Here is a 24,180-nt window from a genome sequence, read left to right as displayed (position 1 = left end):
GAGACGGCTTCCTTCTTGGGCGTCAGTTGAAGGCCAGCAGTCTTGAGGCCAGCGTCGGCGGTGCACTCATCGTAGGTCCTGAGGGGAGACGGCGCTTCAAGAGATCTCGTGGGCGGCGGCGGCATCGAGGAGACCAGCGCATTAGGTGGCGCGCGGAGGACGGTGAGGCGGCGCACACTGTGTTGGAGGAAGCACCAATCTAAGGACGTTTGTCACTCGAAGCGTCCGGCGCACGAGCGCATGAACATACATATATTACAGACCGCGCGAGAAATCAAACGACCGAGGAGAAATCGATGAAAACTATCAGTTGGGAATTTTGAGTGGAATCACGAGTTGCTCTTATCTATACCAAATTTTATTGGAAATACGATTGACATAGGGTTTATTAGGATAGGATTTTCCCCTCTCTGGTATGATTATATTGTTTTTGTTCGCAGGCGACAAGTTCCAAAGAGTAAGGCTTTCGGTTATGATTCATATAGAATAATATATCGAGTCAGAAATTCAGATGAATGAACGAATTGATCGAACATGCAATACATTTACATCCAATTCTGATATCTGACCGATGGATTTGATTTCGTCGTCATCACGATGCAGTTGAGACTAAGGATGAACTCTTCTATGATCGGTTATGGAGGAACGCGTTGTGCTCGTGCAGGATCGGATCTTGAAGGCGCCGAGCAACGAGGCCAGCGGCGATGACGACGGCTCCGGCAGCGCCACCATTGGCAGGCCTTGCCGGAGGCAGCGGTCGTAGCTCTCCAGCACGGACACGATCTGTTTGAACTCGGGACGCCTCGCTGGTTCGGTGGACCAGCACCTCTTGATGAGGCTGTTGATGGCCGGCGGGCACGACGGCGAGAGCGGCGGCCTGGCGTCCCTGTCGCAGACGGAGTAGGCGACCTGCACGGGGCTCAAGTTCTGGAACGGCACGAGGCAGGTGGTGAGCTCCCACAGCACGAGGCCGAAGCTGTACACGTCCACCTTGCGGTTGCAGCGCTTGTCGTGGATCATCTCCGGCGCCATCCACCGGAACGTGCCCGCCTTGGAGGAGCACTTGTCGCCGCGGCAGGTGGCCTCGAGGCAGGACGTGCCCAGGTCGGCGACCTTGACGCGCCCGCCGCCGTCGAGCATCAGGTTCTCCGGCTTGAGGTCGCGGTGGACGACGCCACGCGCGTGGAGGTACTCCATGCCACGGGCGACGTCAAGCGCGAGGCGGACGATGGTCTCCGGCGGCAGCGAGTAGGGCTCCCGCCCGTGCAGGTACGCGCTGAGCGTGCCGCGTCGCATGAGCTCGGTGATGATCCAGTACACCTCCGGCTCCCGGCACACGCCGACGAGCCGCACGACGTTGGGGTGGCGCAGCCGCGACAGGAGGGACACCTCGGCGTCGAACTGCGCCTCCATCTCACGCCGGACCTGCACGTCGTCGTCGTCGTCGCCCACTGGCGCGTGCATGATCTTCACGGCCACTGGTTGCTCCCCGTACATGCCGCGGTGGATGCGGCTGTTGGACCCCGACGCGATCTTGGGCCCGAGGAGCAGCTTCGACCGGTCCGCCGCCCACGTCTCGACGATCGCCGCCGACCTCGCCGGCTTCTTGGGCCCGAGGAGCAGCTTAAGCCACGCGCTGTGCTTCTTCATTATCTCCTGGTCCATCTCTCACGGCTGCGTCGACGTCGACGGCGACGGCCGGCCGCCGGCCCGGAAGGGCGAAACCACGCAAGAGGAGGACCAGGAACAAGAAGTGGTTGATGCGGGCGAACAAGGGATCAGGCGGTCACAGTTTATATCCCGGGAATCTTGGTACAAATCGGACTCCAGCAACAAAAGAATCCTGCTACAAATCGGACTCCAGCAACAAATCGGACTCAGCAACAAAACAAATCGGCGACCATATGCTCAGAGTTGTTGTTTGCATGCCGAGTGCTCTTTTATTTTCTTCCGAACATCCACTAATCAGCAGAATCCGAAATTGAACCAAGCAGCTGAATCCGAGTCTAGACCTTCTGTTGTACGCCTGGTATATATAAGATTGATCCGATTTAGTCATGTATATAAGATCGTAAAATCTAAATCGAGAGCATCTCGTTTTAGTCGTAACCAGTGACGGAACATCACAGACTGGAAGTATGAAAGTATCTACTTAACTAGAGTACTACTAGTTATAATAGAAAAACATAATCAAAGATATATTTTAGAGATCGTGTCATCGTCCAAAACGTCAAGAATTATAAAACCGAAAGGAGTAACAACTTAAAACTGAATGGGACATATCCTAGTCCAATGAATTTGAACCACTTATACAGATTTATTGGACTAAGATGTGTCCCATCTAGTTCCAAATTATTATATTTTGTGATGGAGGGAGTACGCGATTTCCAATAAAAAAAATTATAAGTAGAATTCAGCAAAAGAATTAGGGATAACAATGTGATGATTATTTACGTTGTTATCCCTAATTCAATTCTTTGTGTATACCTCCATCCCACAAAAGTTGATGTTCTAGTAATTATGAGATAAATTAGCTCACAGTTATAAGTACCAATGTGCCCTCCAGTCGTTAGTGTGTTTAAGTGCTTGAGAAATAAAAAAGAATTAATATGTATGCACTCAGTTCAAATGAATGGACCAGAATCACCCGGGAGAAGTAGTAATGGCATCACAGAACTGCAGCGACAATCTTTACAGGATATTTAGCAATTGGTAAAACGACTACTTTTATGGGACGGAGGAGGTACTATATAATTTTGAAGCCCATACTAGCGTATGCAACCTAAGGCCATCTCTAATGCATGAGATAATCAAACCATGCCACATCCAACCAAACCAATTCACATAGTGACCGATCGCCAAATCATCACACGAGGCAAAAATCGAACCATCGTATTATTTCCTCTAGTACTACCACTGCAGGAAGCAAACCAAAATTATCACAAAGGCAAAGGAATAAGGTTGATCCTTTCTTTCTGTTGGTGGATCTCGTAATTGAATTACACTCTGAAACTAGATTAGTAGAATCACTACTTAAAAAAAGGTTTATCCATACAGTTAGGATAGAATTTTGGGCGATCCTGGCTTTAGCTCCATTGTCGGCCTAGCAGCGGCAAGTCACGCATAGAGGTGATCGGTCCGGTGCAAGCCTTCGCCCGGATATGTGTTCTGGTGTTGTCGGTGCGTGGGGCGGTGGCTTTTTTTCTTCGTTTTTCTGGTTACAACCTCCCAGGGTTTTAATCTTGTAATTTTTTTTATGCTCTATCAATATGAACTTCACGTTGTCTGGTGCAAGTCGTTCAACAAAAAAAAGATCTTTGTAGGCGGATAGATGGCCCGTCCACACGCAGGTATTTGCGAAAATCAGTATTTTCGCATGCGGGCGGCCCAACCACATGCGATAATCGATTTTCGCAAGCGGACCTCTTAATGTGGCCCATGCGATAATCTATTTTTGCAAGCGGATGAGTTGTGCAGTCCGCCTAAAAAGATATTTTTTCCATACGCTGCATTAAGACGCACGCACGCGATAACACATTTCAGCAAAAAATGTAAAATAAAAGAATTATGAAACCCTAAGATATGCATCCACATGACACAACATTCATAGATCCATCCACATCTACACGCCACAAACAAATTGTACAAAGAACATTAAGCAAAGATTCATCCACAAACATAGACTACAAACAAACAAGAACAAACATGAACAACTAGAATTTCATCCAAAACATAGTACATGCAGCAATAGATCCGAGTCCAGCGGAGGAGATGAGGCGAGCGAAGGAGACGAAGAGGCAGAGGAGAGGAGACCGAGGGAAGGAGACGAAGAGGAGGAGGAAAGAAGGCCGGCGATGCAGACCCGGGGCACACGACAACGATGAAGAGGTAGAGGAGAATAGGCACCGGATCCCGTCCTCCTGAGGTCGCCCGTGCCGATGCCGGCCATCCCATGGCCACTGGCACAATGAAGCAGGAGAGGGAAGCCTCCCGCCATGCCGCCTTATGGGGGCTGGTCTGGCCTCCCGACCACCCAATTCGGCTTCCCAACCGATCGATGACTTACCCAAGGTCGTAGGTGCTAGATTCGCCCGCCATTCGGTCAACGGCATTGGATCCACCGCCTCACCGTCGTCAGTGATGAATCTGCCTGCCCAGTGGTCGCCGACGATGGATCCACCAGTCCCGCTGTCATCGATGCTAGATCCACCCTCGCACGATCGATCGTCGATGATGGATCCGACGGCTACTCCTGTCGTCGCTGCCGCTCCCGGTCAATTTGAGCAGGGATGTTACGTTAGAGAGAGGGAGGGGAGCAGTGGAGAAGGTGGGGGGGACTAGGAGAGTAGGGGAGGGAGATGTAAGTGAGGAGAGAGTGGGGAGAGGATAAGGATGGGTGGCTGTAGTGGGGTTGAGGATCATTTGCTCTCCATGTTAATCACATGCATGTGGCCTTTAAGAGGCCGCATGGAAAAATAAATCTTCACATGTTGCCCTTGAACCACTCGCCCCGAAATGATTTCTGTGTGCAGGAGTTATGGTTCGTCTACAACATACTAGGGTCTTGTACAGAAAAATTAAATATGCAATGCAGTAGTGAATCAAACCATGCATCGTGGACCCCATGTCTTGGTGAACTATTCAATTGTCGGTTCAATTAGCTTATAGTGCAAGGATGTGTAATAAATAATGATGATGGCAGTTATTCACACTAATGTTATTATTAGGGGTGCTATCGTATCACAACTGCTAATCAAGAAATAACCTAAAAAAAGTACGAAGTTGAGTAAATACTAAGTCATACTATACCGTTGCTTTCTAAAGTGTTGTCATAAATAGGTAGATGGACATATGAAACTTCAGTTAATCTACCTACATGGAGCATAACCATAGTAAAAAAGACGAGACTGACGGTTGTATCGTAAAAAACAGAACCACAATCCTTCTTACTAGGTCGGTTTGCTACAAAGACCGGATATGCATTCTGTGTGAATCGGACGGTTTTACGTGGAAAACCGATGACCCGCCTTCTGTTGGTGAAAATGGGCCATCCTATAAAGGCTCATGATGCTTACTAACCAACCCAATACGCTTTAGAGCAGGTACAATAGCAGGCTATAAGCCAGCTGAAAATATATTTTAAGATAAATAAGGAGAGAGAATAGTAGCGGGCTACAGATTTACAGCCAGCTGTAGCACGGGCTCCAAGATATAGTGTGTGTATGACTGGTGGGACTAGGTATTAATAGTGTAGTATGTAACTATTGTATGAATGAGCTATTAGATTAGCTGTAGATAAATTGGAGCTAGTAGTTGGCTATACTATTGAACTTGCTCTTATTGCAGAACGGCCGTAGGAAGGGATTAAACGCTGTCTACCTAGTTCAAAACTTGGCGTCACTACCAAACAGCTAGCTTAGAGGAGATATGCATGGTAAATAAACTTTCCAGTTCAGCACCTAGCTAGACCGGACGAATCTTGTGGAAAATCCTGTGGAATTCCTACTTCCGAAAGGATACCCAAGTTTTCAATTGAATACACAGTTATTGGACCCAAAAAAAAAAGAAATGAAGGGCGTATTCCAAACAGAAATAAAAAAAACCATCTTTTCTAAGGAAAATCCTTAAAGTCGGGCGACCGGTGCGGGGGAGCCGGATCAGACGCTCCCCCCGCGCGCCCCTCCTCCACGTGCGCACCTGTTGGGCCTACCCACCTCTCTCTCCTCTTTTTCTACAAAAGATGTTTCACCTAGTGTACTTACAGTATTTTACTATTTATAAATCTAATGTTGTAGTGAATTAAAATACTCTTTTGCAACAAAAAACCCACATATTTTGGAAACTCTCTATTAAGGGAATTTGGTTTATTTTTTGTTCCACAAGAAATGTTTCACTATGTATACATCTAATGTTACGGTGAACGAAACATTCCATTGCAAAAAAAAAACCCACATATTTTGGAAACCCCCTATTAAGAGAATTTGGTTTATTTTTTGTTCTACCGAAAAATGTTTTACCTAGTGTACTCACAATGTTTCACTATATATATAGATCTAATGCTGCAGTGAACAGAAACATTCTGTCGGTATTTGCTGAAACATTATTTTTATATAAGGTGAAACAACACCCGAGTTAAACGAGTGAAACATTTTCGATCTACTTAGTGAAACAATTCCAATATACCTGGTGGAATATTGTGCAACATTTAAAAATAATTCAATAATAAGCTTTTTTTTTTCGTTGGAATATATCCATGTGTAGTCTTCTTTTGAATATTTAATTGCAACGAATTTAATGGTGCAATCGGATCATGATTTGGATAAGTAATTTAAGAGAAAAATCAGTTTAAAGTAGTTTTGCACGTAAATCGGGTGCTGACGTCATGCTTATGTCAGCGCCCGATTTTAATCTCCTCCCATCGGCCGCCCGAGCGGGAGTCACGTCCTCTTTCTAAGCCCAATTCACGCAAGTTTAGTGGCTCATTTCAATAATTAGCGCATGGTAGATATTAGGCTTTTGGCTGTTACATTTTCGATACACAACTTCAAAACCCTGGGTCTGCACCTGAAAGGATGTCATTACTCATTATATTTCCGCAGCCAACTTGCTTGATTTGGTGCTTGTTCCGCTCTATGGCCAGTCAAATTCTCCTATAACACATTTAGCATGATAGCATATTTGTCTCTTCTTGCTACATTTGTTCATGCGTACGCGTTGCCGGCGTGCACGCCGGCCCACTAAGGCCCATGCACGCACGCGCTTGTTAGGGATGGCAACGGGGCGGGGCGGGGCCGGGTTGGACAGGAACGGCCCTGGCCCCGACCCCCGACTTTATCCTCCGCCCCCGGCCCCGGTACCATCTTCGGGTGAAAAGCTTCCCCCGCCCCCGACCTCTACGGGTCCCCGACCCCGACCGAGGCCCCACAAGCTATAGAGAAAAGAGGACAAAACCAGGATTGTAGCAGCTAAGATGAAGTGGCTCATCGAGAAGGCTAGCATCGCGGAGATTTGGCGGAGGTGCAGAAGCCGGCGACGCGCGACGAAGACAAAGGCGAAGCAGCCGGCGACACGCGGCGGAGTTGCAGCAGTCGGAGACGCAGCGAAAGTGCAACGGCCGGCGACCCGCGGCCGAGACGGAGGCGCAGCAGCCGGCCTGGGCAGAGGCGCAGCCTCGCAGGGAGCTGACGAGGCGCAGCAGCTTGCAACGACTGCGGTAGCGCCGATGCAGTCGCTACTCGTTGACTGTATCTTTCTTTTTTTATTCTTTTGATTTGAAAGGTCATTGACTCGATCTGGATGGATGGCTCCGTAACTGTATGTATGGCTGGGGTAGATAAGATGGGATAGGAAAAGTTATTTCACAACATGGGCTTGTTTGGGCCACATTTTTAATTTGCAATCTACGCATGTACCATATTTCCGGGTCCCCATGGGTCACCCGCGGGTGGAAACCTAGACCCGCCCCCGTCCCCGCATATTTTCGGGGCCCCGCCCCGCTGCACCCGCGGGGCCAAATATAGCCCCGACCCCGGCCCCGTAGGGTCGGGTCCCCGGCGGGTACCCGTCCCCGTCGGGGAAATTGACATCCCTAGCGCTTGTGTTTCTCTCTTTTTTTTCCTTTTTTTTCCCTGTTTGTTATTCCCGCCGTACGGATAGATTAGTTTCCTATTTTTACTAATGATTAGTTTACTAGTAATTTTTAAATCTTAACTTTAAAATTTTCAAATCTCGAGTTGAAAGTTTTCAAATCTCAAGTTGAAAGTTTTCAAAACTTTCAAATCTGGACTTGAAAGTTTTTGAATCGAGTCGAAAGTTTTCAAATCTTGAGTTGAAAATTTTCAAATCTCAAGTTGAAAGTTTTCAAAATTTTCAAATCTGGACCTGAAAGTTTTCAAATCTCGAGTTGAAAGTTTTCAAATCTGAGTTAAAAGTTTTCAAATCTCAAGTTGAAAGTTTTAAACTTTCAAATCTGGACTTGAAAGTTTTTGAATCTGAGTTGAACGTTTTCAAATCTCGAGTTGAAAGTTTTCAAAACTGAGTGGAAAGTTTTCAAAATTTGACTTTAAAATTTAAATCTTAAATCAAAAGTTTTCAAATCTGACTTAAAAATTTTCAATCTGTTAGTAAAAAAATCTCCCGAAAAAAGAAAAAAAATCTTGAGAATCTTCCATAATTACTCGTTATTAGTGTTAAGTGGGTGTTAACTAATACTATAGAGTAGTTAGGGAGGTAATACTATAAAGTAGTTAGGGAGGTGCTCGCTGCTGGCGCGCACGCGCTAGCTAGCAGCTAACAAGGCCGGTGGGGATTAAACAGATAAGGGGCTACTAAGTAAGTTTAGTGGAAGCGGAAATCCTTGCCACGAAGCAATTTAGGAGCTATATGAACCCCTTATTAAGTTGCATGAACCGACTAAACAAAATAAAAAAAACTTAAGCTAATAATTGAGGAAGATGCTCAATCAACTATTTTAACACTTTACCCTCACGTGAGCCTATTAATGTTAGACGTGGAATATTTATTAGTATAATAAATATCAAATTGAATGCACAAGCTAGTTTAACGCAAAAGCATTCGAGAATGCTGCGCGTTGGGCGCCCGATGGCATGGAAAAAATCGGACGCCTCGTGGCGCCCGCGCCTCCTACCGCTCCTTTTAAAACGATTTTTCTCTTAAACTAATTATCCAATCTACGATCCAATCACATTGTTGTATTCGTTGTAATTAAATCTTTACAACAAGATCACACATGATTATATTTCGATAAAAAAATATTTTAGCTTTTCTATTGATATTTTTTTTTGAATATTGCATATGATCTCTTTCGATGTTTCAACTATTAGTTTTATGATGTTTCAGCTAGTGTACTTACGATGTTTCACTATGTACGGATCAAATGTTGTAGTGGATTTTGATATTATGGAACGCGCCGTTGTAACAAATCACCCATATATTTTGGAAACCCCCTATTAAGGGAATTTGGTTTATTTTTTTGTTCCACCAAAAATATTTCACCTAGTGTACTCACAATGTTTTACTATGTATAGATCTAATGTTGCAGTGAACTGAAATATTTCATTGAAAAAAAACCCACATATTTTAGAAACCCCCTATTAAGGAAATTCGTTTTATTTATTGTTCCCCAAAAAAATATTTCACGTAGTGTACTTATAATGTTTCACTATGTATGGATTAAATGTTGCAGTGAACTGAAACATTATTTCGCTATTTGCTGAAACATTATTTTTATATAAGGTGAAACAACACCCGATTTAAACAAGTGAAACATTTTCGATCTATTTAGTCAAACAATTCCGATATACCTGGTGGAACATCGTGCAACATTTAGAAATAATTCAATAATAAGCTAAAAAAATTTTGTTAAAATATATCCATGTGTGGTCTTGTTTTGAAGATTTAATTGCAACGAATTTAATGGTGCAATCAAATCATGATTTGGATAAGTAATTTAAGAGAAAAATCAGTTTAAAATAGTTTTTCACGTAAATCAGGCGTTGACGTCATGTCATGCTGACGTCAGCACCCGATTTTTCCCCAAACATTCGGACGTCCGAAACGGAGTTGCCTCCAAAAGCATTAAACTGAAATTCATTTGTGCTTCGAGACATGTTGAACAGAAACCGCACCATCATACCTCCACGCCTTTGCATATAATCCTCAAACGTCCACACTTAAAATAACAAACGAAACAAGGAGCATGTCAACTGTCAGTTAAATCGACAAGCTGCACCTTCAAAGGGCAGAACTATTGAAAAGCTATTACAACAAAGAGAATGGCCAAAATTGTATATACATGTTAATGTAAATAAATGTCCAACACAACATGAGGCAATTGAGCCAACACAATTCAAGAGGAAAACTCCTGTAAGCATCTATATCTTTCTCTAGTTTACTCAACAACCCATTGCAGCAAGTGCTACCTGGGATAGAACGGTGGATGACGGTAGAAGGGATAATTAGGCTGTTGGGGATTAAACATACCCATAAATTGAGAAACTCCAACATTTTGTGCAAATGCAGCGCTCTGATTTCCAGGCCAACCTAGTTGGGCAGCATAAGTGTGAGATATAGGCATTGCAGCATATGGTGAATGCCCAACAGAATCAACCTGCACAATATGCGGAACCATAGGTGATATGGAAGCAGGGATAGATGGTGTTGGCAGCTTGGTGGTGCATGGCCTTGGGCGTTTCTCTTGTGGCTTACTTTGCTGTTGTTGTTGTTGCTGCTGCTGTTTTTTCTGTGGCTTCTTATGCTGTTGTTCTTGAGGCCTATTTGTCTTTTGTTGCTGCTGCTGCTCTTCTGGCTTAGTTTGCTCCTTCCCCATCTTCTCTTGCGGCTTAATTTGTTGCTTCTGCTGCTGCTGTTGTTGTTGCTCTTGAGGCTTATTTGTGTTTAGCTGTTGTTGCTTCTTCTGTTCTGGCTTAGTTTGCTGCTGCCCCTTCTTCCCTTGTGGTTTAATCTGTTGCTTCTGCTGCTGGATCTCTTGTCCCCTGTGCTGTTGCTGCTCGAGCTGCTCTCTCTTGCGCTTCTTGTTTGTATGCTTTTGCTGCTGCTGCTGCTGCTGCTCTGAATTTGAAGTTGAGGCAGAACAAGCATCCCCTGAACTTCGCTTCGTTGCATATTGATCTAATAATTTCTTCATTTCTGCCAGCATACCACTGCGCACGTTGAAATCAGTGATCTGCTGTTGAACTATGTTCTGTGCAACCATTAGACTATCCACCTCCTTCGTTATAAGTGGACTCTGCTCACAAGTAAATGTGCCATCATCAAATATTTAAACCATCAAAAAATAAATAGCTCGAGGAGAGAACAAATTTTTGTAACATAAACATCTACCAGACTACTACTACAAGAATGTCTTATTTCCAATTTCTTAATTTTTGCAAGGTAAAAGATCACTCTAATAGTCCATGCATAACAATATTTCAAGTTTCTATTTACTCTTATGATTTATGACATCGATCGGTGCCAGATCACGTTGCAGTATAAATTAGAAAAGTACTACCCCAACATTTAATCATTTCCTATGGAGTAGTCAATACCAGAGACTTGCGTGGAGAATTCATATTAATTATATCCAGAGCATTCTGTTTTGCCCTTTCAACATATCCCTTCAGAAGAGAAAGTGGAGTATATTTGTCTATCAAATTAAAAGCTTGTGTTAACAGTAAGGCTTCGAGTTGTTGACCATTTCCAATCAAATAATCAATTAAGTCTGCAAAAACATGACAACAAGAAAAATGTCAGCAGACATTGCTCCAGCAAAATAAAAATTATCAAAGAGATAAATGTCTACAATTATGTTGAAATGTATATATAAAAAGGAAATAACTAGTTAACTACAAGTAGCACAGCATCATAGTATCAAAAATTGAAATTTCATCAGCTAGTTACTACAGAGTATACATTGCACCAAGCAATTACCAGGTATATCTGTGATGTATCAATATCAGATGATAAACTATCCTACATGAGCTTATATTAACAGGTCTATCAAATAAACAAAAATGTCATTTGGTCGCAGCGTCTACAAACACTGAAGAAACTCCATTATGGAATTAACATTTTTTTTTACTGTGAATCAGGAAAAAGTACCTCGTGCAAAAACAGGGCCTCAAGGTGCACAAGTGGAGCAACTAAGCAAGTGAATAATAATTGAAACTTTGTTCTCAAGACTAGCATGCCAATTAGAAAGGATTTTTATTTTATCGTTCAAATTATTGGTCAGCTGTCACTTGTATATACTGCCAATAGCCCTTCAATGCCTGGAGATACATGGAATATGCAAAATGGTTCAAGATGTTCAAAATGATTGACTGATTTAGACCATCAGAAGAGGAACACATCCCTAAAAAGCTCAACATATCTATATGTATTCATCGAACAAATACCACAAAAAATAACGCTTATTAGGAACTCAAATGAAATAAGCAAGTTATTAATCTAGATTTTTTTTTCTTGAACACGCAAGAGAATTGTGTGTCATTTCTTTAAGAAGAGAAGAAGAAAAAACAGGGGAGGAAACGATCCCTCCCCAAGAGTTAAAAAAAAAAAACAACGCATGCTTAAAAAGGCTATCGACCAAAACCCACGCTTAATCTAGATTTCAAGTGGATTTTCAATGTACAACATGATATAGTCACAGGCTCACAGCATAAGGATCACAATGATTGAGATCCACTGCCTGGGGAACTCCAAGCTGCTTCTCCAAATGAAAATTGATGTATCTTGAAATCAAATAATGTGCAGCCAGTACATTTTGAATAAAACAGTCCATTAAGACATGTTTTCATGTTGATCGTTTAAGTAATTAATTTTAAATCATAAACATCTATACAGTTACATTACAAGAGTTGGAGACTAGAAGAGTTAATAATCAATCAGGTATTGTTCAGCAGCCACGGTTAAATTGGTTATGAAAAGCAGTGAGATATATGCCAGAACAGAGAAGCAAATACAAGAGATCGAGTTGTGCCATCTAGTTCTCTATGTTGTGCAGTGGTTTTCCTATAGGATTCAATGATTAATTGCCCCTGAACATCTGAGGTATGTTGAAAATGTGGCAAAAGATGAAGCAGAATAGTAGAATTTGACCAGTTGACCTTCAGTTTTAGTTTTTTTATTGTACTCCCAAAATTCTCTTTTGTAGTGTGAAAAAACCACGCTTTATCATAAGAGAATATTCTGGGTTAAACGATGGTGAACAGATATTAGATTAGAAGATTATTTTTACTACACTATGAGTTCGACATGTTTCACTCCGACTACTATACAAGCACAACCTGCTTGCATGCAACATTTCTTGCTACCAGGAAAAGGAGTACTCTACCTATGCATCTCTTATTGGATGATTCACTATTGATGATTATCTTAAAGGCTAGCAGCATTATATGCAGTGCACATGTTCACTGTTCAGTGGTGGCTATGAAATTTGGCAGTAATGAAATGGGTCGAACAGACCTAGATGAAATACTGTAAACTATAGCATAATGTGCATGGACAGAGTGGCTGCAATTGAAAGAGAGAATTACACATTTCGATGAGTGTTTGCAGGGTGCCAGATAAAGGCTAGCAGCATTATATGAAGTGCACATGTTTACTGTTCAGTGGTGGCAATGAAAATTTATGGCATTAACATACTATCATTGAGCACAAAAGTGCAGGAACGCATATGATCCTTGAGTGAAGAGAGAGTCATCCATACCAGTGATCCTATTGACAAGCCCAAGACCTTTGCAGAGTTCGATGCAGTTCTTTTTCTGTTGTTTGCGTGAAAGAGTACCAAAGATACAGAAGATCTCATCAACAGAAAACTCCGATACAATGTTGTAAGAAATGAGAAAATACAGGAGGCCCCAGGAGGACAGGTTCAAAACGTCCCTGCTGCTTCCAGTGCTGTCAATCATCTCCTTCCAATCCTTCGCCAGCTGCTTGGCCTGCTTCATTGTGTCTGAGGACAGCGAGGCATTCACTGCAGGTAAGCACCGAATCAGCCCAACACAGTTACCCCAAACCTTGGTGGTCTTCATCTTCTTGCTGAGAAGGAAACCCTGGACGACTTGGAGGACAAGGGCAGCAGCATCTGGGGCATGGCGCATCACCACGGGGTACTCATGCCAGAGGCAAATGCTCTGGTTCTTACACACCAATTTCAACAGCCCCCTGACGTCCATGCCAGCACACACTCCCCTAAGATGATCGCTGCAACTTGGAAGAGCTCGATTGCCTTGTTCTCGAGACGCTTTCTCGTCGCCCTCCTCGATGTCATGCTCCATAGATGTCACCTTAGCCTCATTTTGCTCCTCCGATTTGGCCTCCATTGTCTCACCGTCAGCCACCTGCTGAACCCCTTGGGCATCCACATCCCCATTCTCCCCAATGTCGTGTTCTTGAGAGGCCAGCTTGTCCCCATGTTGCTCCTCATCTTTGGCCTCAATTATCTCCTTCTCTGCCTCATCCTCTTCCTGTTTCTGCACTGGAATCGCACTCTTGGAAGACTCATCAGCATCTTCTTTGGACTTCTGCATCTCCTCGTTGGCTCCCTGCTGCTCCTCGTCGACCTCCTCCCCGGCCTCCTGAACCTCTTCTCTGACTTCCTCTTCCTCCTCCTCAATCTCCTCTTCTTCCTCCTCAATCTCCTCCTCGACCTCTTCCTCCTCAATCTCCTCCTCTTCCTCAACTTCTTCCTCCTCAACCTCTTCCTCCTCCTCCTCTTTCTCCTCCTCGTCGCTGTCCTCTTCCTGCTTCCCGCCCTTCTCGCCGTCGCTTGTGGAGGCGGCGGCGGGACCTGCAAGCGCGGGGCGGGCCGCCTCGAGGACCCGGAGCTGGCCGAACCGCCGGTCGATCGACGACTGGAGCGAGGAGATGTAGGAGTCGAGGTCGCCCCAGGCGAAGGGGAGCGGGAAGGGCGAGCAGGCGGCGAGGACGTCGAAGGCCTCGCGCAGCGCCTCCTTCTTCGCGGGGAGGGCGGCGATGGCGGCCTCCATCTCCCCCGTCGTCATCTCCACCGGCAGGCCGTGCAGCGCCGGTGCGGAAGGGGCCGCATCAGATTTTGGACCGGCGCCGCCGCCGGCGGCGGCAGCGGCGGCGGGGTCCATCGCGACGCCGTCACGCCGCGCCGACGGCGAGACGAGAACGGCGTGAGGGATTCCTTCCTCTCTCGTGTTGCGGCAAAGCGGATCGAGCCAAACCGAAAAGACTCGGAGGAGGAGAGATTAGAACGTGGTTTAGTTGGGCTCGGACTCGGACTGCGCAGTGATTTACTTGGGCTTTTCTCTTTGGAATAAGTTCACTTTAGGTCCCTCTATTTGTCGGTCAGTCCGATTTTCATCCCTTAACCGTAAAACCGGATACGACCCGTCCCTCAACTTACGAAAACCAGACAAACGAGATCCCTCGGCAGTATGGAGGGTGGTTTTGGCCGATGTGGCGCCTACATGGCTCTTTTGACTATGTCTTCATCCCACGTGGCATTGACGTGGCGGTGACGTGGCAACTCAATATGAAAAATATTAAACCCCGTGGGACCCACATGTCAGTTTTAGACACAAAGTAATAAAAAAAATGGTGGGGGTCCACGTGGGCTCCACATGTCACTCCCCCCTACCTCTTCTTCCTCCCCTCTCCCCATCTCCCCATCTCCCCTCTCCGGCCACGGTCACGGCTGTGCCCGGGCAGAGACGGATTTAGCGTATTAGCAGTGGGGGCCCTGGACCCCACTCAAATTTTACATATATTACACATACCCCTAATCATATTACCAATAGGCCCCCACTGCACCTGACAAGAAGGCCCCCACTCTTCTGGTTTCCTTCCTTTGCAATCTTTGTGCGTGCGGTGAGGACAGTATTGAGGACTCGAACCGTCCGCTCCCCTTCCCTGGATCCCAATCTACAAATCGTAATTACCGGAGCTATTGAGGCCATCAAAATCTGGTGCTTCCCGCAGTTCGCCGTTTCCCACAGCCTGCAAGTGCCGGCGCCGAAGGAGGCCGTCGCGACCACTGCCTGGAGGCTTCACGAGAGCCACGGATGGCGGGATGTCGGCGTCCTTCCATCGCTATCTGCCCAACAATGCATCTCCCGTGCCAATCGCGTCACGCCGCAAGTCGTGGACAGTCTCTATGGGCTATGGCCACGGCCCATGCGGCCATGTCGGCAAGCCTCACCCGGTGCACCTGCAGCCTGAAACCCTCTCTAGTTGCCCTTGGTAAGTAGCCACGGTATGTTTTTATGTTTACATTAGCAATTTTGTCTTTCAAAATTTTGAGCCGTACTCCTCTAGTTTGTGGTAGCACTAATATCGTAATGCAACATCTCATCAATGATTTGGTAGGAAAAGATAATGACATATATTTGTAATAAAAAACAACAGCAATAATGAACACTAATGGAAGGAATCTAGTGTAAATGCATCAAAACCAATAACTAGACAAAATTTTGCAATGCCTCAAGCCCCTCAACCTACTGAAGTACTGATTCAGACAAGCTTCCTTGGAGTAATATAATATGTCATAGTCATTTTTATGTAGGATCTGCAAAATAAGTGAATTTACTTGGGTTTTCTAACTTGCTATATATAAGTTATAAAGTTAAGTTAGATAATTTACATACCACAGATGCCCCCAGTCAATTTTTATCCTGCGTCCGGCACCCCTGGTGCCGGGGACTACCACCTCAAGAAGACTCCACCCGCACGTCCGCCCGTCGCGGCCCCAGTCCGTCGCGTCGGCTTCGCGCTGCCGTCCACCCCCCGCTCCGCCCCGCCCCGCCCCGCCGGCTTCGCACCGCTGCGCACCTGAAAGACGTCGACGACGAGGCTGGCGCCCTCCGCTTGGCTCCGCCGCCCGCCGAGTCGCAGCCGCACGCGGACGGGAGCTCGACGCAGCCCGCCCCCGCCGCCGCGGAGGAGGAGGAGAACACGGCGCTCAAGACTCTACAAGTTCCATCTAGCTTTGCAAGGCCCATCAACCGCAGCATCATCGGTTCTTCTTCTTCGTAGTCGTCGTCTCAGAATTCTCTGCGGATGGAATATTCAGACCTGTGGATCGGACAAAGTATACTCGTTTGAATCATTGATCATAGCTGGAGAAAAAACCTAGGAGCTGGGGATAACTGATATGATATATATGGAAAAGGGATAGACATGCTATTTTATCTCTAACAATGAAAGATGTGATCATCTCAACTAACAATCCATGGCAGCAACCTGCACGGCTGCGTGGACGAGGGCGCCGCGGCAGGAGCAGGCGGCGGAGATCCCCATCGTGCTGTTCCCGTCAGTGGTCTTCCCCGGCGCGACGGTGCAGCTCCAGGCGTTCGAGTTCAGGTACCGGACCATGGTGCACACGCGGCTCCAGGTTCGGCGTCGTGTACTCCGGCGGGCGGCGGCGCCGCGGCGGAGTGGGAGGCGGGGTGGCGGCCGGCGAGGTGGGGTGCGTCGGCGGCGACCGGTTCCGCGTCGTCGCCGCCGTCAAGACGAAGCCGTACGTGGTCGCGAGGATCCGCCGCGCCGCCGTAAGCCCGTCGCCGCCCCCCACTCCGCCCCGCTCTACCACCCAACCGAAGCTTCTTCGTCGGCGGCAATGGCTGATAGGGGAAGTAGGGGAGAAGTGTATAGAGAGGAGAAAGAAATTGCTCTCTGCAACTGCAAGGTAGCCTCCCCCTTCAATTCCAGCTTATTACCATGGGAGAGCCTGGCCTCTTCCTCGATGATGCACTAGCTAGTTCCTCCTTATTCTCTCAGTTTTGAATATTTATTATTGTCTCTATTAAATTTGGTACTCCCTCCGTTTCATAATGTAAGTCATTCTAGCATTTTCTACATTCATATTGATGTTAATGAATCTAGCTAAGTATATTAATATGAATGTAGAAAATGCTAGAATGACTTACATTATGAAACAAATGCTAGAATGACTTATATTATGAAACGGAGTAGTGTCTAAATTACTTCAATACCGATGAGGTGCTAATTGGTACTGACAATGTTGAAACCTGAAAGTACTATCTACTATAACTGTTAACTGTAATTCCTTAGTTAACCCTAGTTTTATCGTTGAATTGAACTAGTGGAGTGTGGCCTCTTCTGCCTGAGATGTTCAATTCATTCTGGTAACTAATAACATTGTTTCTGTCTAATTGCTTACCCTCAATTTGCTTTTATGTTTGTTTAATTATATAGAGTAAAGTTTTCAAAAGATGAGGAGATTGGTGGAAGTCACTCTGCACAAGTGCTGCTGGCAAGGGACACGAGGCTAACTAGAGATTGAGTAGCCACTGCTAGAATTATATGATTGATGACAGAATAGTCATCTGGCTAGGACCTATAGGACTCTGTGCATAAGTATTATATCCAAGAACCGGCACTGACTAGAAGCAGGTCTCCGGTGGCGCAGTCCTCTTCAAGGTCTCCGGCAGGTTTCCAGTAATGGCCCCAACACCGGCGCTCTCCAGCAGTTATCATCCCCTTCCCTCTCAGCTTACCATAGGACAACCTGGCCTTGCTATATTGTGCGCTAGTAATGTTGAATTTGGTAATCTCATGCATAATAAACCCTTTTTGATCTGTTGAGTACTTGAATCTGGCCATTTTAGATTAGTTCAATATTAACTACTCTGCTGATGCCCATTGGTACTGTGCTACTGATTTTGTTGGAAATCATGAGTGTGATTTTTTTTAATAAAAGAAGGGCAGGAGATCTGTCTATTCAATTGAGAAAAACAGAAAGAAATATACAAGAAATATACATACATGTTCTCAGCCAAAATTTGGAAGAAACGAATGCAACAACTAAGAAAACAACAGCTAGAACTATCTATTCCTGGTTGAATTCCCCCTGGGCTAATCTCCTCCCTGATAATATGTGCCACTTGCATGTCAGTTCTTGATTCTTGTTGAAACATTATTCGTTCCCTTCCCTGCTATACATTCTGTCAGGTCCTAATTAGGTATCCATGCATTAATCTTATATCTTCTTTGCATTGATCCCTTCCCAGTGCATACCACCAATCTTTGTTAGACAGATTGTGCCAATTGGATGTTTCCATCAAGGCCAACTTATGAGTATACGATTCCATGTATGAATAAAGAATTGACACACTTTGGCTAAATGGATCATAGTCTCATCCTCCATGATACCACAAAGTGAGCAAGATGAACCACATTCTTCAGTTTTATCAGTGAATTGAATTATTGGGGGTGTGGCTTATTCTGCCCTAGTTCAGTTTGTTCAAATACTAACTTTTTTTTTTGTCTACTGTCTTACCCTCAATTTGGCTTTATATTAGTTTAATTGCAGGAAATACTTCAGCTTGCAAAAGATGATGAGATTAAACTTGGTGGAAGGTGGAAGTCACTCGACACAGTGCTGCTAGTAAGATACAAGAGGTCAACTGGAGAGTATCCCAGTACAATGTAAAGCGCTGCTGGCATTAGATGATGGGAGGATAGTCATCTGGCTAGGATCTACAAGACTTTTGCTCACTCTTTTTCAAGAACAAGCACTTCCACAGGACCTCAGTTTGCTGTTAATCAGTTTTGAAGGAATCATTCCATTAATCAGTTTTGCAGCATCGTTGTATCGTGTTGCATTGGAGCCAACAAAGTTGTTGCAAATTCTTGAAGATGCTCCATGTTTTTGTTTTGTACAATCTTCAGTAAATGTAAATATCATGTAGGACGTACTTGTCAGTATACATCCTAGTACTGACATAAGTTAGGGGAACTGCAGCTCTGTTTTGTAGCTCCTAGCATGTTGGTTCTATAACTGTATGCAAGAAAAGTGCTAGGGTGTCGGTGGCACTCATGTAGGTGACATTCACAGTGCAAATAAAAAAGGATGTGGTATGAATGTTTGTTCTATATTCTCTGAAATCGTATCATTTATTCATATGTCATCCATTGAGGCCAAAATGCCTGTGATGTGTGAGGATGAGCCTTTTGGTGCGTGTATCACTCCAGTCAATAATTCAGTAACAACGGTGCATGTTTTATAAGCATTAGTCATGGTGAATCTGAGAATGCTCTTTTTGGAGCCTGTTGTCAATTTGTTAAAGATTACATCCATGCTGTGTCCTGAAGGATCACAACATTTGGTCGTTTTTTATCCATACAGTGTGTGCAAACTGAAAAGGAAGCAGAGAAGAAAACAAAACCAGAGTTTCAGACTTTCAGTATAAACTAATGTACTCTGTTCTGAATTTGAATGACAGAGCTTTATTGAATGTGCACCACTCATTGTACATGGATGTTATTACTTACATTGAATTCATAGAAATCAACAGCAACCTCAACTAATAAATCACATGTTACATTCAATTGAACCAATGAACTAATAAATACATGTAATTCCAGGGTAGAAACACAAAACTCCTAAACTTCTGGCCGCTGCACAGACTGCAGTACTGCGCTACAGAGGAAGAAGAACTGATATCTTCCTAAGAGGACAATGTCAGCGTTGATCACTTGCTCTGATCTCTTCCTAAGAGGACAATGTCAGCGTTGATCACTTGCTCTCTGCAGGGCGCTAGTCTGCTGGCATGTCGGAAAACAGCTCGTCCATGTCGAAATCGAGGCAGCTCGTATCATCCGTGGTGAAGTCAATGTAACTAAGCACTTCATCGATGCTCTCTGGGAACTCTAGATCAGACAAAGGCATGCTCTCTGGGGACTCAAGATCAGACAACGCCATCGGCACCTCGACGCCCAACGGTGAGGAGTTGCTCTGCTTGTTCAGCGCTGCCGCTGCGCCACCACCACCACCGGCACCGGCTTCCTCTGTCTGCGCCAAGAACTGGTCAGGCATGTCCGACGCACGCAGAGATCGCTGCAGCTCATCGTCATCGATGCTCCCAGGAAGATCAGCAAATAACAGTGACGAATCAGCCATCAAGTCGTAGGAGCTCTGGCCCTGCAGTGGTGGCACTAGAGCTGCAGTAGGAGGAGCGGGCTGTGGTTGCGGGCAGCGCTCCTCGTCGAGCAGAGCGATCTCTTCTCTCTCTGCACCACCGGTGGCATCGGCTTCCTCTGCTGGCAGCGCGATCAGGTCGGAAAGTCCATGGAACACCCGCCAATAATCGTCGTCGATCACGCCGGAGGAGCCCTGCTCGGACAGCTCGGTGCCCTCTGTTTGCGACACAGACAGGTCATCGTCATCGATTCTGTCGGGAAGATCAGAAAACAGCAGTGACGAAATGGCCATTAGGTCGTAGGAGTTCTGCTTCACCAGAGCGGGCTGTGGTGGTGACCAGCGCTCCTCATCGAGCAGAGGATTCTCTACACCAGCAGTGGCATCAGCTTCTTCTGCTGGGGGAACGATCTGATCGGGAAGACAATGTGACGCCAGCGAAGATTCGCCGTCGATCACGCCATAGGTGCCCTGGTCGGTGCCGTCGGCTGCAGGACGAGGCACGTATCCGTCGAACAGAGTGGTCTCAGCCACGGCGCGCCGGTGAGTCGCGCTTTCTTGATCCCCGCCGTCGTCGTCGTCGTGGGAGTCCAGACACTGCGGCTCCCTCTTGCGCTTCTTGCCGTGGCCGCTGAACCTGACGCGGTACAGCCGGAGCTGCGACGAGGCGAGGTCAGCCGGCGACGTCACGGCGTACTCGTGCATAACCCAGCCCGAGCTGCCCCGTTCACCCTCGGCGAAGAAGCTCAACACATACTTGCGCCACGTGATCTCCAGGCCTTCGTCGCCGCCGCCGCCTCCATCGTCGCCTGGGACGACCAGCCGCTCGCCATCCACGGCCATCCTCTGCCCCTGCCAGAACCCTCCGCCCTCCACGGTTCGCTTCTGTCGCTTGCCCTTGCCATTCTTGGCGCGTGCCTCCGCGAAGAAGAAGGCCTCGTCGCCTCGGGTGTGATCCGCGAGAAGCGTCCATGGCGGCACGCTCAGGGGATCGGCATCCACGATGACGCCGTCGAGCGGGAGGGGCTTCTGCTGGATGCGCCGGAGAAGGTAGCGGGAGACGAGCTCGTCGTCGCTAGGGTCGAACCTGAGGCCGGGAAGGAGCCCATCCGCGCCCGCCATCGCCGGCTCGATCCCCCGATCGCGCGCCGCGCCGCCGCCTGGGGATTTCTAGGGTTTTGGGGGAAATCTTGGTCGAGAGGAGATGAGTGGAGGATGCGCGCGTGGGATATTTCCAGTAAGGTGGGATTTGAATTTATTGGACGCGCCGACGTCAGCGTGAGACAGCGTATGTCTCACGCGTGCTCCCGCGCGAGCAGCGGGGCTTCTTTTTTGTGATAGTTTTTTCAGATAACTAGTGTTTCGAGCTTGATTTGGAACTTGTTTTGATCAGTTTTATAATTCGATCAGAAATTTAAACTGTTGCTTGTCCTACTCATTCTTATTTTTGAAGGAATTTTTTTGTAAGAAGAAGAAAATGATGGGCAAAGTATTGTTAATTTTGGAAGGCAATCAAACTGAAGGAGCAGTGTCTTTTTTGTTTTCTGAATTTGGATGTTACTAAGATAAATAGAGTAATCTATTTATCAATAAGTGCCAATGTCTTGAATTGCAGTCTCTGACCGAATGCCAGCTGCTGCATCAATTTGAATTGGGACTGAAGAAATGAAACAGGGAGGTGAAAATGCAGAAACTTGTGGAAAAGAAAGGAATTGATCTTCAAATTGCAAATGTACAGAATGAAGATCATCCATTCCTTGAACTTGTCCCAATAACTCCACCTTTTGCTGATTTTTTTTTTTCAGAATCTGTTCACTCACTGAAGTTTTGCAAGGCTGCTAGTAACTTTGTCAAGATGTCAAGGCTGACTGCAGCATGCCTTGAGGTATTAGTATTTAGTAGTAGATGTTAAGAGCATTTTCTCCGTACACATCTGCAGCATACCTTCTCTGATGCTAATTCCTGGATCTCTGATGAGTTGCTTACAGTATTTTCAAACAAGACACTGTTGTGCTACCGGGACACAGGCGTAATTGACTGACTGTTTACTTCAGTGGACAATAAAACAGAAAGGGGCAAACATATTGTTATTGATGATTTTAACAGATTCACATGGGTATATCGTTCTCTTGAAGACTGGAGCATTTGTTCATTCAGTTTCAATCATATGTTCAACGATATCCAAATAATAAAATCTGCTCAATCAGACTGATTGGTTTGATGTTGACTTGAAGGTTGCAAAAATTCATTCTGAAACTTGGCATTGCACATCGTTTGTGTTCCCACATGCACATTGCAACATTGTAGAGACTTGGCTAACTCTTCTCGTTCGCTTTTCGGATGAGGCCTTGCTCACTGCAACCTACCTTATCAGCACCGACTTTGTCTTCAGATAACCAACCTGCACCTGAAACTGTATTGTGTAAGGAGAAGATAGGCTGCAGAATAATGTGCGTATGCTACAGTGACACTAATCTTATCATTAGCAGCAGTTTCGTACTTTCGTGTGGTTGATCTTTTTATGCCAAATTGATGTTTCGTGTGGCAGGTGATGCGGCACGGTTCCTGCGCTGCCGTATGTGCTCCTGGTGCAGCAAGATGGACGCCGTCGAGACGCGGCATGGCGAGTCGGCCAGGGGAAAAGGTGGAGGGACGGTCATCTACCGTTCGCAAGGGCGCGTGGCGGCGGTGGCGAGGTACAACGGGTTGGGTAGATTCCGTCGGCAGCGGCACCCCGGACTCCGGCAGCGCGACAGCGGCGGAAGGACGACGGTGGCTGGCCGGGTTGGCTCATCTCGCAGCTCGCCAGGCTGGCTTGGTAGGCTGGGCCGAGACAGAGCAGGCCCACCGGTAGGTTGGGCTGCTAGATGGGCCGGCCTAAATGGAGGAAGAAGATAAGGGTGCTCGGCTAGACTAGAGATAGGCTAAGGGTTTGGACAAGGTGTGGTTTAGACTTTGAAACTAGTTTTGTTTTTATCTGTATAATATTTCCCTAAAGGATTTTAATTTAAATAACGGGTGCTTTAATAAATGACGTTTGAATTTAATATTTGAACTTAAAATTTGGATTTAATTTCTTTTGAATTTATTTATTTTAATTTTTGGCACTAGCACAATAGGAAGAGAAAAAGGAAAATCCAGTGAATATCAGCATTATTCAAATTTTGAAAAAGGTTTTTAGTTATTCTAAAGTTTTATATTCGAAAATTTCAGTGTTACACATCAGTCGCTCGCTCTAATCCAGCCCACGATGCAATGCGATAACAAGAAAATCACGTCACGGTCTTCTCTGCTTTCTCCTCTTTGGCCGGGCACTGGCACCCCCATCTCTCCTAGGGATGAAAACGGAGCGGATACGAACGGATAATGCTCATACTGTATTCGTTTTCATATTTTTTTTACCGGATACAAAAACGAATACGGATAGCTCGAATACGGAAACAAATATGGATTATCTCGAATAAGAATAAGAATCGAATATGATCGGACACGAATATGGAAACAATTTTTTTCTCGGAACACGAAGACCAACTCAACTTCTAATAGAAACAAATATCAAAATATATAATTACCTCATTTTATATAAAATATAGTATAATTTATAAATATTTTTAAAATTTAAATAATATTAATATTGTGGGCTAGTGTTAAGAGATGAACTACTATTAAAATCTAAAAAGGTATATTGAAGGTCTAGAGTTGTAAACAAATGAGGTATGTCTCATGACTTCTATAGATATCCGAAT

At 45.6% G+C, this 24,180-nt stretch overlaps 3 protein-coding genes and 1 long non-coding RNA gene across 4 annotated transcripts; 1 reads left to right on the top strand and 3 right to left on the bottom strand.

Annotated features, from left to right (window-relative positions):
• Positions 1 to 507: 507 nt before the first annotated feature.
• LOC107277022 (serine/threonine/tyrosine-protein kinase HT1) lies at positions 508 to 1,758 on the bottom strand. Its single transcript, XM_015774089.2, has one exon. The coding sequence runs from the start codon at positions 1,663 to 1,665 to the stop codon at positions 610 to 612; it is 1,056 nt and encodes a 351-aa protein (XP_015629575.2). The 5' UTR covers positions 1,666 to 1,758; the 3' UTR covers positions 508 to 609.
• Positions 1,759 to 9,672: 7,914 nt separating this feature from the next.
• On the bottom strand, positions 9,673 to 14,713 carry LOC4333350 (mediator of RNA polymerase II transcription subunit 15). The gene is made up of 3 exons (XM_015777124.3): positions 13,232 to 14,713; positions 11,070 to 11,242; positions 9,673 to 10,768 (listed from the first exon to the last, which is right to left on the bottom strand). The coding sequence occupies exons 1-3, from the start codon at positions 14,622 to 14,624 to the stop codon at positions 9,938 to 9,940; spliced, it is 2,397 nt and encodes a 798-aa protein (XP_015632610.1). The 5' UTR covers positions 14,625 to 14,713; the 3' UTR covers positions 9,673 to 9,937.
• Positions 14,714 to 16,204: 1,491 nt separating this feature from the next.
• On the top strand, positions 16,205 to 19,389 carry LOC107280241 (uncharacterized). Its single transcript, XR_003241183.2, has 2 exons — positions 16,205 to 17,179; positions 18,816 to 19,389. It is a non-coding gene; the product is annotated as an uncharacterized lncRNA (long non-coding RNA).
• A 500-nt stretch (positions 19,390 to 19,889) lies between these two features.
• LOC107276346 (uncharacterized) lies at positions 19,890 to 21,642 on the bottom strand. Its single transcript, XM_015774731.3, has one exon. It carries the CDS (start codon positions 21,554 to 21,556, stop codon positions 20,054 to 20,056), a length of 1,503 nt encoding a protein of 500 aa, XP_015630217.1. The 5' UTR covers positions 21,557 to 21,642; the 3' UTR covers positions 19,890 to 20,053.
• Between the last annotated feature and the right edge of the window lie 2,538 nt (positions 21,643 to 24,180).

This window comes from Oryza sativa, chromosome 3 (assembly GCF_034140825.1).
Source record: "Oryza sativa Japonica Group chromosome 3, ASM3414082v1".
NCBI classification, from domain to species: domain Eukaryota; kingdom Viridiplantae; phylum Streptophyta; class Magnoliopsida; order Poales; family Poaceae; genus Oryza; species Oryza sativa.
This window is presented reverse-complemented; position numbering and strand designations above follow the sequence as displayed.

Bases quoted from the DNA above. Each gene is read 5' to 3' on its own strand.
- LOC107276346 (XM_015774731.3), bottom strand. From the start codon at position 21,556: ATGGCGGGCGCGGATGGGCTCCTTCCCGGCCTCAGGTTCGACCCTAGC.
- LOC4333350 (XM_015777124.3), bottom strand. From the start codon at position 14,624: ATGGACCCCGCCGCCGCTGCCGCCGCCGGCGGCGGCGCCGGTCCAAAA. The intron at 11,243-13,231 runs GTATGGATGACT...ATGTTTTTGCAG, and splicing joins GCTTGTCAATAGGATCACTG to ACTTAATTGATTATTTGATT. The intron at 10,769-11,069 runs GTATTGACTACT...ACTTGTGAGCAG, and splicing joins ATTCTCCACGCAAGTCTCTG to AGTCCACTTATAACGAAGGA.
- LOC107277022 (XM_015774089.2), bottom strand. From the start codon at position 1,665: ATGGACCAGGAGATAATGAAGAAGCACAGCGCGTGGCTTAAGCTGCTC.